The 14,833-nt window shown below is 42.3% G+C and overlaps 1 protein-coding gene across 7 annotated transcripts in view; it reads right to left on the bottom strand.

The window, feature by feature from the left end:
• The window catches only part of LOC309704702 (thyroid hormone receptor alpha), a 114,619-nt gene that overhangs the window by 10,214 nt on the left and 89,572 nt on the right, over nt 1–14,833 (bottom strand). For all 7 annotated transcript variants that reach the window (XM_082530088.1, XM_082530089.1, XM_082530085.1 and 4 more), the window contains 5 exons: nt 13,620–13,741; nt 9,834–9,981; nt 7,544–7,749; nt 6,096–6,242; nt 3,694–3,952 (listed from right to left, as the gene is read on the bottom strand). In XM_082530088.1, coding sequence (XP_082386214.1) covers nt 3,694–3,952; nt 6,096–6,242; nt 7,544–7,749; nt 9,834–9,981; nt 13,620–13,741 — 882 coding nt within the window. The remainder of the gene's footprint in view (nt 1–3,693; nt 3,953–6,095; nt 6,243–7,543; nt 7,750–9,833; nt 9,982–13,619; nt 13,742–14,833) is intronic.

The following is a 14,833-nucleotide window of genomic DNA, read 5'->3' as shown; positions in this document are numbered from 1 at the left end:
CTGCCTTAGGTCATCCTAGGTCTTGGAGAGATTCCAGGACCTTGAATGACCTGCAGGATCTGCTCTTCTGATCTGCAGTGATGCACAGTGCTTTGCTTTCCAACTATCAATCATGCCGATACTGTCTGTCCCTCCCTTGTAGTGTTGTTCAGATATTATTCTGAGTGTATCACTGCACACTAGTTACATCATTTCAACTATGAAACAGAGAATTAGAGATTTATGAGAAACTATTATTGCATTTTATTTTATAGCAGATGGTTTTGTGAATAAGCATCTAATATAATCAATGTTAAGGTTCAGTGTTGGGAAGGTTACTTTTAAAATGTATTCTATTACAGAATACAGAATACATGCCCCAAAATGTATTCTGTAACGTATTCCGTTACGTTACTCAATGACAGTAACGTATTCTGAATACTTTGGATTACTTAATATATTATCGTGCTTTTTACAACAACGTGAATGTACTATTGCTGTGTGATTTATTACTATTACTGAAGGTCCGCGACTCCGAACTGTAGTAAAGGGACCTCTGACTAATACGGCGGGGTCCGTGTCGGCTCGTAGCCGAAAAATAGCTTTACTTTGTTGTGTGGGTCAACTCTGCTTGCGAGAGACAGAGAGAGGCGTTGAAAGACTGCTCCAACGGAACTTATTGTTTTCGGAGGAAAACACGAACACGGTGTACAGTCGAGTCTTAATAGCTTACTTACAACTGGGCTCGTCAGGCACTCTTCTTGGCTGCAGTGGTTATTATTATATTTACATGCTTCCAGCTCCCGTTTTTCCTCGATGACAACTCGTACCTTTCCACTCCCCTTTTTCTCCCTCCTCGCGCTCACAGACCCATAACGTGTATGGCAGTCCATTCTCCCTGCAGCACGGACTACACTGGCCATGATGCTACATTCTTTAGAGCTATGCTTGTAGCATTCTGCCTGTTAGCTTAGCACAACAACAACAACGAAAAGGCGCTCTCTCACCCAGGAAACACACAGTCGCAGAGAGAGAGAGAGCGTCGCCCTGTAACCATGGCAACCGTAACGCTGCCGCCTGGAACGAAAGAACGTAGCTGTCAAACAAAACCCAAACAGTCCTGACCCGCGACAATATGAAACAGGAAAGTACCGCAGTGTAATCCATTTATTTCAACAAAGTAACTGTATTCTGAATACCACCTTTTTAAACGGTAACCGTAACGGAATACAGTTACTCATATTTTGTATTTTAAATACGTAACGGCGGTACATGTATTCCGTTACTCCCCAACACTGTTAAGGTTGCATCTGGGTGTCTTTTACTTCACACTTTGAAGAAATCCACCTCAAGTGGGGCTTTGTGGCCCAGCTTCAGAGACAGTGACTGTCTAGGAATTAGGGCTGTGTGGTGATAGGATTAAAAGCAGATTACACAAGATTATTCCCATTCAGGTTGTTTAGGGAGTGTGGGAATTTAGTTAATGTGTTTTTCCCTTTTCCATCAGTGTGCAAATAAAGCCGGTGTGATCAGCTTTATGTCTGTGGTTAAAGTCCGTCAAACTGTAGGTACCATGGTAGACTTTTAGCATTAGAGCAGAACTAAAACTACAGGGCCAGTCCCATGGTGGGGGTTTTTCCACTACAAATGATTGAAAAATGGGAAGCAAATAACTTCCTTACAAATATCTTTAAATGGCAATGAGCAAGCTCCACCTGCACCAGTGTAAGGACTGACCATGAACGCACTGGAAACTGCAAAGTTGCCTAATTGCCATCGTTCTGGGACACAAAAGAATGTTGTCAGAAAGCTCCTTACAGAGTGGAAGAACAGAAGTCTGCTATTCTTTCCAGCTATCTCCCGTTTAACGACTGAAAACAATTGAAAATGTGATTTCTGTCAGGAGGGCACTCTGCCCTTCTATGTAATTATATAGAGAGACTAAAGGAGAAGCAGCAGCAAGACCCACCACAGAAAACAACAGGCAGTCAACTCTATTATTTACAGTGCATGCAGAAAGTAAGTATTTCTGTTACTTGTTCCACATTTTGCCATGTTATGTACACCCTGTTTTCCCTGATCGTCTGTTAGATGTTTCTACAACTTGATTGGAGTCCACCTGTGGTAAAGTCAGTTGATTAAACATGATCTGAAAAGATCACAAACCAAGCCATGAAGTCCAAGGAATTATCTGAGACAAGATCGTATTGAGGCACAGATTTAGGGAAGGGTACAGAAAAATTTCAGAAGCATTGAAAGTCCCAATGAGCAAAGTGGCCTCGTCATCCATAAATAGAAAAAGTTTGGAACCACCAGGACTCTCCCTAGAGCTGGCCATTCGGCCAATCTGAGCGATCAGGGTAGAAGGGCCTTAGAGATGACCAAGAACCCAATGGTCGTTCAGCGTGACCACAGAGCTCCAGGATTGCTCTGTGGAGAGAGGAGGACCTTTCAGAAGGCCAACCATTTCTGCAGCACTCCATCGATAAGGCCTGTTTGGTAGAGTGGCCAGATGGAAGCCACTCCTCAGTGAAAGGCACATGACAGCCCGCCTGGAGGTTGACAAAAGACACCTCCAAGACAACGAGAAAATGCTCTCGTCTAATGAAACAAAGATTGAACTGTTTGGCCTGAACGCCAAGCATTGTGTTCGAGGAAACCCGGCGCCGCTCATCACCAATAGCATCCCCACAGTGAAGCATGGTGGTGGAAGCATCATGCTGTTGGGATGTTTTTGGCAGCAGGCAGAAAAAGATAAATGCAGCAATGTACAGAGACATCCTCGATGATAACCTGCTCCAGAGTCTCTGAACCTCAGACTTTCAACAGGACAATGACTCTGAGCACATAGCTTAGATAACAAAGGGGGGCTTTGGGACTACTATGTGAATGTCCTTGAGTGGCCCAATCAGAGTACAGACTTGAAGCTGACTGAAGATCTGTGGAGGGATCTGAAAATAGCTGTGCAGTGATCAGTGATACTCCCCATTTAATCTGATGGAGTTAGAGACACTCTGCAAAAGAAAATGCCCCAAAATGTGCTTAAACGAAGTACTGAACAAAGGCTGTGAATACTTATGTACATATTTTAGCTTTTTGTTTTTAATAATTTGCTAAATTAATCTGTAAAAAACGATAAAATGTGGAACATTTGAAGCACTAAATAATTTACACTAAAACTGTACAAGCAATACAAAAGAGCCAGGTGGAGTGGGGTTGCAAAGTGGCAGAAGCATACAGCAACTATAATCCTGAGGTTGACTTCGTAGACGGTCAGAACCACCACACCTGAGATTTAACATCAAGTAATGTTATTAATGTTTTTTTAAACCTACCAAACCATAAAATTAAAAAAGAGAAGACAAATCAATCCTGCTATTATTGGCTGATTTGTACTCGTGAGTGGAGCAATTTCATTGTGTGATGTAGCAACAGTGACTTAGTTTCCAACATAGTGTCGCATTAATGTGAAAAAAAAATCATTGTTGTTTTGTTTTGAAACATGTTTCAGGGAAAAAGAAATTGTGTTCTTTCATAAGACCACAAAAGATAAAAAAAATCCTCACTTGTTGGTTCATATATGAATATATTTTCAGTGTAAAGATTGTGGTGGGAATACAACCTGAAATCTAACAAAACCAGTGTCGAATGACAAACATCACATCTTTTCTCTTAAACAGATTTTAGACGATGGTAACAATATTCGTTTTTCACCTGAGCTCATGAGCAGCACCGCCTGCATCAGCGCCACCTCCGAGTCATCCAGATTAAATTGTGCTAGACTCTTGCCCAGATCAAAGATGGCGTCCGACACCACGCCCAGCCCGCCGTTCTTCAGCTGCTCGCGTTTCACAGCCATCTCGCCGTTTAGAGTAAGAGTCTCGCTGTCGGGATCGTAGCGCACAGCAGCACGCAGTGACATGATCTCCATGCAGCAGCCTTTCAGCAGGATTATCTGGTCCTCACAAGGCAGCTGGGAAACAAGATTTGAGCTTGTCAGGAAATGAGACAATGCTGAACTTCAATCAGAAAAGTCTGTCCTGGAAGTCAACAGTTGTGTTTGTTTTCTAAACTATTGAGACATTGATGATATAATAGTAACTAAAAGCTAGCTAGCAACATTAAGCAATTTGTTACAAAAATAAAGTTACACCAACTGCAATGATCTTTTCAGTTTTTATTTACATTGACACAGTGTCCCGACTCTTTCACAATAACAAACAGAAACACACAGTGAAATGGATTAGGACTGCTTTTCCTCCACCCCATTATAAGAGTTGAAGGGTTATAATATTCTAGTCACAACAAGTCCTTTGCCAGGCTTTATGTAACCAGGAAGCCCCTACAATATACATGATGAGTGCACTCAGTTAGGTGGGAAGACATGCGATGGCACTTGCTCACAGATCGTTTGCACAGAGAGCAAAGCAATATCAGTAAGTGGTGAGTCACCACTTAATACAGAGAGAGAGGGAGACAGCGGTGGGGGTGTGGGGTGGATTAGTCGGTGTAATCCCAGCTGACACGCAGCAGGACAAAAGCTTCAGATGGAGGAAGTTCCCAATCAAAAGACCCAGCTTAGGTTAACGAGCTTGTTAGTGTTTTAACGGCGAGCTACGCTCACAGTCTGCCTTTAAACATTACCGTGAAACCAGAGTATGCACACGTGTAGTTTAGATAACAATGTTAAATCATTTATAGCCGTCTAAATTCAAAGTGGAAATCAGAATTTAAAGAAATGACAATAAAGAAACTCACAGTGTTAATTTCAGTAAAAGTGGAAGCTCGAGAGAGCGACACATTTTTAAAGCCGCTGGATTGAATTGTTCTTGTCTTTGAAGTAGACGGGCTATATTTAGGTACTGTGTGAGCTGACATTTTGGGAAAAGATATAAAAGACTGAAATGGGGGTTTGGAAACCTTTCCTGGGGCACAGAGTAAGAAATCAGACTGCTGCTGATGTTTCTCTTAAAACTTGTCTCTTACTGAATGCAGCATAAACTTAAACAATACTATCGCAGATTTTTAGAAGCCTCTTCAGTTAAATGTTGCACATTATTTACTGAGGTTCTTTAATCTGTACTGCTAACTGATCTTGTTACCCGACTTTCATGTTAAGAGTAATTTCTGTTGATGACAGCTGGGGTCACCCAAAAGTTCATGATATCCAAGCCAGAAGGCAACACACTGGGCCAGCTGAAGGAAAGTTAAGTTGAAGAGTTGCCATTGTGACACATTGGAGGAGATCCAGCATATAATGCAAAGGCACAACTGCAAGGGACAGAACGGGACTTCCAGGCAGTGATCTAGAAATAGCAGCAGAAGTGGAAGCAGTCCAGAGCTGCACGAGAACATGACCTTCACGGTAAAATGATTTTGATGGCAGGCAACAGTTTGATGGCACAGGTTGCCTGGTGGGAAGCGACCTGTCGGCAAACAAACGCAAACACGTTGCAGTCAATCGGAGGCAGGCTGTGCTGATGACTGCAACTCGTCTGCATCTCTTTTCAATAAGAGATTTGACTCAGCTGGTTGTATTCTGCTTATATTCCTACATAAAAGCAATACTGATAAGAGTATATGTGATTTACTGTTAAATTGCAGTCTTGCAGCAAATATGTCACAATTTAAAGAGAAATATCTGATTTTTTTCTTTGATGAGGTTCTGTCTGGACTGGAATGTACGCCACTAATGTGAAATTTTGTGTAATTGAAACTTTTGTGTATATAAACAGCAACAGTTTTGCGATTATCCCAACTCTGTCATCACGAACAGATTGCATGCTAACTTAATCCTGTTCAGCTGCAAACTGATAGCAGACGAAATCCATCTTACAGCTAATGTTTCATATTAAAGACATCCACATAAAAAGCAGATTTGTTTTATTGTACTATAAATCTAGTCCTGTGTAAGCGGGATGTGAAGAAAAGTTCGAGTCTGTCTGGAGCACACACACAGCATCCAAGGCAGAGGATCCTGACTTGTGAAGTTATCACTGCATAAAAGGCGAGAGTGATCAGAAAGTTGGAAAACTGACGTGATGTGCAAGCAGAATCAAAGACTGAAGATAAATACAAAACAAAGAGTGATGTAAAGCCCCACGCATACCACATACCTCTGAAAACATGGGCAGTTTCTTGGCAAAGTCGACGACGCGAGTGATGGCAGGGGTCATTATCTTGGTGAACTCGCTGAAGACTTCCAGATCCACCTTATCTCCGTCTGAAGTGGGCATCATAGGACCCTGGCCAATATCATCGGGCTAGAAAGGAGACATTGTTCAACTATTAAATACCACAAGAAATATCTGCTGAATGAGGCGCTTAACGCCCGGCCTGTGGGTTGATTCTCTTTGCAGAGGAGGCGTATCAAAGAAGCTCAAGGAAAAATGGAGTCGGTTTAGGAGATTACAGCTTTAGAAGAACACGATGTAATATAAATGTAAATGCAGCATATACAATGTTACGTTATGATGTTACAAAACGGAAACAAATATTTAAAACTGCATGTTTCTGGTCTTTGATGCCAACTGTTCAGCGGTGTGTGCAAGATGCAAATCACATCACAGTCGTTGCATTGTTTTAGTTTAAGCACATGAATGTTCGCTCTTTTGTAATATGAGCACAATGCCTAAGAAATTATTTCCAGTTGCTGGCGAACGCTACATAAATAAAAGTGAGCTGAATCGAACTGTAACCTGAAGACTGTTAAAAACTTTAAAGCCGTCTTTACCTTCATGGAACTGTTGCCTGGTAACAAACATCTGACCTTTGCGTCAAGGTAACCTTTTGAGGTTTAAAGCACGTGCGCCTGCACGTTACACTGATCACATGGGACGCCACAGAGCAAGCTGGCCATGATGAAAAGGAGAGCTCTCAAAACGGCTTCTTTTGAAATGAAAAGAAGTCGCCTTCTTTTATGTTGATGTTTGATATCTGAAGTGGAACTGACTTTCAAGGCGCTGTTGAATTCTGGAATAACGAGCTACATGAAAGAAGGAAGGAGCTGTTGCGAGGACCAAACAGCAGCCCGATTCAAATGCCCAGATCTGTGTTATGTAATTTTTTTTGCAGTTTCTGCTGCGTTTTCATAATCTAAGATGATGCTTTATACTTTTTCCATCTCTGTTGCTGTATAATTTACATTTTTGCTTTCTATAATCTTCATATTTGTTATCTCTAAAGCACCTTGGGTGTGCAGGCAGTCATTATTGGACCGTTTGGAAGTTTTTTTTCCTGCACGGGATCCTTCTTGGTCACATTGAATAGATCTGTGTGTAATAAATACATTTTTGCATGACGCAAAAGAGCGATTGTTGGCAATTAAGGTGCAAACGGCACCTCGGTTTCCTCCACGGGCTGTGTGCCACAGCCACGGCTGACACAGACGAACAGCGTGATGTAAAACTCTGCAAAGCTTTACATCACTTTTTACAGCAGTGTCATGTTCAGTTCTCTGAACTGAACATGACACTGCTATTGACTTTCATGTGAAAAGATTTCTATTCTAGTTTATGCAACAGTGCTCAGCCTAAAGCCGATGTCCACTCAACTAAAAGCCTACCAGGAATTTGCGCTTCTGTTTCCAGCTGGAGCCCTGGGCGTTGGTGTGCCGGTGGGCTTCGGTCACCATCCCGATCAGCTCCCACTCTGCGGTGTCTGGCTCTGGCCTCGTCTGTAGCATCCGCATCATTTCCTCTTTCTTCCTCTTCTCACGATTCTCCTCGATCAGACGGCGCTTGGCCACGCGCTTTGAGTCATCCAACACCACTATCAGACAGGGACAGGGGCAGGAAGGACACAGTAACATGGAATTGTTCTTTTTTCTGTGGGAGATGAGTCTTTATGGAAAGCCTGCCAGTTTAGTCAAAAATAGGCACAGTGAACATGCATTATTGGACCGAGGAGCTCTGATATGTTTGTCTACAGCTGAGCTGGAAACCTTTCCAATGCAGTAGCTGTTGATCGTAGGTTTTACACTGAAAGGACTTTGCTAATAGGCTAATTATGCACTACGCCTGGATGACTCTTTCACCGAGTGCCTATAATCACAGCTCTCTTCCAACATGAGTACTCTGTGCACATTCAGTCAGTAATAATCAATCCCTTCCTGTAAGGACACGGGCTAAATCAGTTTTAGCAAACGTGTTCCAAACATGACAACAGAAGCGGAGAATAATCACAAATAGATGTTACTTCTGTTGCATAACACTTTGTAGTAAAATCCTATATATGCTGCTGTATAAAGGCACAAACAGCTTGCATACAAGGTTGCACAGATGATATCCTGGTTACGCACTCAGTGCTAATAAAAGCACCTACTTTTGTGTACACTGCCATCCTCGTGCTTGCAAGGAGCTCTGGTGACACTGAGTGTGTTTATCAGACGTGACTGAAGTCTCCTCCTCTGCTAATCCACTGCAGTAAATGGCTTACAAATTTAAAGCACTAATGCTGCTAAAGCAAATACTAAAACAAACATAAAGTAAATATGCTACAAATAGTCTGAATGTGTGTGTGAGGTTTTTTTTAAACATCCTGGGAAAAACAAACCCTTCCCTAGATCCACACAAGCAGATGCACTTGCAAAGATGCTGATGAGCATGTGAGAGTTCCCCATTATTCATCACTCTAACTAGTTAGACTGCAACGTTGTGCAGAAATCTGTGTGAACACCCAGTAACACGTTTTTGGCAAATTTTGAAAGGGTGTACTGTTCATCTCAAATTAGAGTCCAGTACAAAGTTTTTATGTGAGAACAAAAGGCTCAGGCTACCCACGCATGCACGGGTTTCACGCTTCGATGCTCTTGCCTCTCACTTACTTTGAATGGGGCTGTGGATCCATCGTTCTGTTTTGTTTGTGATGAATATTTCCCTCTCTGTGCTTGAGGATAAGGATGACTGATTGTTGTAGTTGTATGCGAACAACGCTAGATGCCGATAGCTAGCTTAGCTCATGCTAATCAAAGCTCCGTTAGCTTGTTTTATGAAGGATTTTTATAGATGCTATAGATGATTATGCCAGCACAGCTTCAGGCACAGCTACTGCCAAACACTGTAACAATGTGCACTGCTCACGTGGGCCGAAAAAGATAAAGCCAACACAAAAGTAGCAAAAACTACTGCATAGCTTCACTTTACATAAAAATGACACAGTGCATGATTTCTTTCTTCTTCTTCTGTTCTTTTAATCAATCCATCTGGATGCTGAGATTGGTGCAGGGGTTTGACAGGTGTCACAAATCAGGGAGCTAACTCTAGCCTCTGAACTGGACCTCTTCACCCTGTTTGTGCTCCTGCTGTCTTTTGGAACATTTTAGTGGAATTAACTGAGCAACAATTTGACTCTCTGTGAGGTAACACAGCGAACATTTTGATTTTGATGAGTAAAATTGTAGTATTTTTATCACTTTATTACTCAGCACTGGTTAGCAGCTATCAGCACTTGTACATTTGATGAATGCCCGTAGCTAAGCACACTTGCAGGCATTATCAGATTAACAACTAATCACCTTCTCTTCTAAACAGAGTAACTTCTGGCTCTAAAAGTCCAACACAGCAGATAAAACTGAGAAGTTACAATCAACTAGCACCGTAACTGCCAGACACAATCTATTTTACTTTTTTACTTCTATGTGAAATATTTATTTTTACTAGTTACTAGTTGTAATTTTTTTGTTTTACTTTTCTGTTGTGCTTTCTAGTGTGAGTTACTTTCTCTGCACAGCACCTTCAATCTGCCTTTGTGTAAGAAGGCTGCTTTTTAAATAAATGAACCTCGGTGAACTAAAAATCATTACCTTTTCTCTAAAATCTATGACGAGCTTAAAAACAAACAAAAAAAAAACTCACAGTCCATGGCCATGCCCACAGAGATGCATTTCTTAAAGCGGCACAGCTGGCACTGGTTGCGCGTGATCTTGTCGATGATGCAGCAACCTTCATATTTACAGGAGTAGGACGGATGGAGATTCTTCTGGATGGTCCGACGGAAAAAACCCTGAGGAGAAGGAAAGGGGAACAGGTGTCTTCCTGTTAAAAGGGAGTTTTTTCTTCCCACTTTCACCAAAGTGCTTGCTCATAGGGAGTCAATTTGATTGTTGGGTTTTTCTCTGCATGTATTATTGTAGTTTCTACCTTACAGCATAAAGCGCCTTAAGGTGACTGTTGCTGTTATTGGGGCTGTATAAATAAAAATGAATTGAACTGTTGTGAAAATTAAATCCACCAATTAAATGTTCTTGTGTTCTGATTACAATAAAACAAGTTCATTAAATGAGTCACATCACAAGGCATGTTGGTGACTGTGAGCCAAGATCCTGCTTGCCAAAAATCGTGAAGTAATGAACTGATGGCATGACTGAACATCTCTCGCAAGCTTTACACGAGACGGTTCGATTGGAATAACACAGCAGACGTGGTTTACAAAGACCTGGTTTGAACCAAAAGTGGAGCGAGGTAGGAAGTGTTACTCTGTTATTTGAAAGTTAAGTGAATACGAAACAAGTGTTTCTGCCTGAGGAAACACATTTAAATTTAAATGTTGCTTCCCTGTGAGTGTGTTATATTGAGAATAACTGCAGCCAGTTTGAGGGGCTGCTGCCAGTCCTCAGATAATAGATCAGTTCTCAGCACCTCTGTGCCAGCCATCAAGGAGTCTGCTGGCAACTCACTAATGTACAGTATGGCACATATCACTGTATTTGACACAGGAGATTGATCAATCAATCAATCAATCAATCAAAGCTTTATTCGTCACATGCAGGTTGCCCTGCAGTGAAATAGGACCCCCCCCCCGACCTTACACATATAGCACAAACATTACATGGGGATACAGGTCAGAGATTGGTAGAATCAGAAAAAAACATTGAAATGTACACTACACTGGGGAAAGTACAAGAGGAAAAAAAGAGACCCCTACTCATGCTATGCTTCCATGGTAGGACAGCATGAGAACAGGAAACAAAAAAACTCCTCTGCACAAGAAGCACATAAATGTCCACAGCACAACATTGTGAAGACATGACAAGCCACAGGGGTGGGTGGGGGTTGAGGAGTAATCCGAAGCGAACACAGCAGCCACCCTGCACAGCGCTACCATTCCAGCGCGGCACACAGACCCGCCGTGCTGCCCCTTCAGGAAACAAGCATCGAAGGCGTTTGGAAGGGAGGGGGGATGAGTGCTTCCTTTAGTGATTTTTCCCCTGAATGTCAAACTGCTAAACACCTGGATTCTAAACATCATAAAAGGCTGTTTTTCTGTAGCCCACAAATCAAAAGGGACAAATAAAGACGCTATCAGACGTGTCAGACATGAGGCCCGATCACAGAATGGAAGGAACCAATCTTTCCACTCTTTGGCTGTGCTTTGTAAAATTGCAGTGCACAGGGGGATGGGGCTTTTTACTCTTGTTTTGTGCTGAGAAACTCATTTTTTTAAACAACATTTAGAGTATTTAAGGTGGAACTGTTAATTTCCTGTGTGTGAATCCTTGTTTTACAGCCTTCTTACTATCAAAGAGCCGGCTGCTTTGAGTGAATGTGAAACTGCACTTATTTTTCTAAACACGTGTCAGATTGCTCATCTGCTCATGTGGAAAGGGTTTATAAATATGAGCATTTTCAAAAACCACTTGTTTACATTAGAAGAAAACTTGGCGTAGCTTATGAGGCAGTGGTGTTACTGGTCCATTCTACTTCACATCAAACTCAACTTTAATTGGTTTTATGAACTGAGACCAGTCTGACAGCACTGATGTGAACTGTAGTGACAGATTTTCAGTCAAACTCACCTACTGTGTATATTAGGACACCAAATGCGTTTTCATCTTGGGCTGCAATCAGTCCCAAACAAAGTCGTCATTCTTACTCATGCTGGGAGTACAGCAACTGTGGTACCAAACAGACTAAATAAAGACTAAAGTGATTTCCTTTAAATAGTAAAAACTGAATATTTTTAAACCAGTCATGCTGCCCAGTCACATGAGGATCGTTAACAACCTAAATTGTGTAGGATGGATTGTGGCGTGATCAGAAAGTAACAAAGAGGCTATTGCTACTGAAATTGCATGAATGCTTGTTAACATGGTTCAAAGGTTGCATAATACTCAAATTATAGCAACACTGCAGGGGCGTTTGGGAGCTATGTAACTGCTGTATGCTATCCTGAGAAAAAGCTCCTCTCCACTGCAGAGCATCTATTCAGCTCTCTGACTACATACATATTGTAGCTGCACAGAATGAGCTCATCTTCATCTACACAACAACACAGCTCTGCATCAGTACGAGTGAAAGAAATGGTGTAAGATATTACTGAGGTGGATTAATACAAAGCATTAAGAATGAGACAGCCTGAACATACTAAAATCTGAGGTTGGAGAATGAATTTTGATGGTAGCTTTCAGCTCGGCTCCGGATTGAACAAAAGACTCCTGAGGGAACTAGCTAACCTCGTCAGAATAATTCAGTTAGCTGCGAAAATACATTGAGCTCACAATGGTTCTTTCTTACTGATCCTTCAGTGTTTCCTAAAGAAGTAAATGCAATTTTTATGTATAGAGTGAGGTGGGAGTGGAGGCACATGCAGGTGAAAGGAAACATAATCAGGAGGAGTAATCGTAGCTGCCTCGTCAGGGAGCCGACGGACTTTTGTACCATTTTCCTCCGCAGCTTCAATTAGCTTGGCGTAGGGACACATGATTTTGGTTTATGCAGACTCTCATGTTTACCCTACAGAGGTGGCGGGAGCCTATGGCACTGGAGTTGGAGTCTGTCCAAGACAAGAGACGTCCTGGAGAAACAGCTGAATGTCATCATAACAGTGAACAAGTCAGTTGCTGGTAGGGCAACAGAAGACATGACGGGCTGGGGCTAGCTCGTTAGCAGTGAAAGAACTTACAAATCACACTGTTCACTATCTGCAAAAGTACTAAAGTACAGCACAAATGATACCTGGGCAGCCCACCCAACTTCACGTTTATGTGTTTCGAACACTGAGCTTTTTCACGCTTAACTATTCAGCTACCTGTAGCTCTTTGAAATCAGTTTACAAGACAGTGTGCTACCTTTAAGATTAGGCTTACACCTTCCATTTTTGATAAAACTTATCGCTATGGCCTGAATCTTGCTTACTTATGCTCCAACAGGCCAGGCCGCTGTGGGCTTTCCATGAAACACTTTTTTCATTCACTCTTTTCACTCTCCACATGTTTATACAGTTTGCACTCTGTGTTTAGTCATTAGATCTTCTTCCTCAGTGTGTCTTTTGTCCTGCCTTTCTGCCCTGAACCCATTCCTTCTTGAAGATTCTTCCTGTTAAAACAGAGTTTTTCCTTCCCACTCTTGCCAGGTGCTTGCTCATAGGGGGTTGTGTGATTATTGAGGTTTTCTTTCGATTATATTAAGTCTTTACCTTACAATATAAACTGCCTTGAGATGACTGTTGTTCTGACTTGGTGATATATAGATAACAAAGAATTGAAGTAACTGCTTTCAGATTTATAAGTTCCTTTGTGGTGATGTTAACTGTCATTTTAGAGCTGGATCAGCCACCTCTACCTCCTGCCAGAGCTGTCAGAGTGTATAATACATGACAAACTAATATCTGCACCATGTTGATACAACAGAGGTGTTATGTACCTTGCAGCCCTCACAGGTGATGCAGCGGTAGTGGTACCCAGTCGCCTTGTCCCCACACACTACACATGGCTCGTCCTTCTCCAGGTAGCTGGGGATGTACCCTGGAACAGAGACGCTAAGAGCTATAGGAGAGGAAGAGGAGGTCGAAAAGGAAGATAGGATGGAATGAGAGATGGGTGAAGGAGTGCGAACAAGGGAGTACAAGCAAGATGGATGGTGAGGCGTGATGACGTAAGGGCAAGAGTGATAAAGGAAGATCAGGATGAATGGGGTCAGAGGGAGGAAGAGAAGAAGAGGAGAAGTAGTGATGAGGAGGAGTGGAGAAGGAAAGGAGGGGCGAGGATGAGTGTTATCACAGGGGCCTCAATGAAAGACCTGCATACATGGCCCCTACAGACTGTGATACCAGATGAAACATATACACAGTTGCAAGAATAAGACAGTATACCAATAACATGTGAGTTTTGAAGTCAGACGATTAAACTTCATCTTAGTCACAATTACAGACAACACAACCTGATTATTGCCAAGACTTGCACATCAAGATGAGAGAGAGTTCAGTTCATCGATATTTCTTCTCATCACACAGCAAGCTCCATCTCAAAGGTCAGAATTCTGATTTGATCATTCCAAAACCAGATGCTGTAGAGTGCAGTGAGGAATGCCCAGGAATGGCCAACTCTCTGCCATCTATAATCCAGTTTTGAGTTCCCTCCCCAGACGCCTTAACGCCCACTCACATCCTGGGCCATCTGACCTCAGGAATTCGCATGATAAGGTGGGGCCAGGTTTCACAATGAACCCACCCGAAACTCTGGCTGATTGGGACCCACGCCCAGTTTCACACCTTGGCTCAGGCGATTAGAGGATCATCAGGGGTCCTTTTGTCCCTCTGTGGGGGGTTACTCCCACTGGGTTTAAATCTGGGACTCTCCACCATTTGACCTTAGAACTGAAGAAGCTTCTTGGATGAGAGGTGAAACGTCTTCAAGCAACTTAAAGAAGTCCAGACGCTTTTCTTTGCAAGCTCCTTTGACTATGATGACCTGGATGACTGAGAACCTTCACAGACATCCAAAACCAGAGTTTTCCTCTTTTTCAGCCATTCTGATATTTGTTCACTTGTGTGCTTTAGGATCAGAAGCTTCATTCTCCTATAATCTTATATGTTTTGACACAATTCGGAATTCCCATATCCCTCAATGACTGCAAGG

Source organism: Aulonocara stuartgranti, assembly GCF_965226115.1.
Source record: "Aulonocara stuartgranti genome assembly, chromosome: 4".
NCBI lineage: Eukaryota > Metazoa > Chordata > Actinopteri > Cichliformes > Cichlidae > Aulonocara > Aulonocara stuartgranti.
The sequence above is the reverse complement of the archived record's forward strand: the minus strand, read 5'-3'. Positions and strand labels throughout refer to the sequence as shown.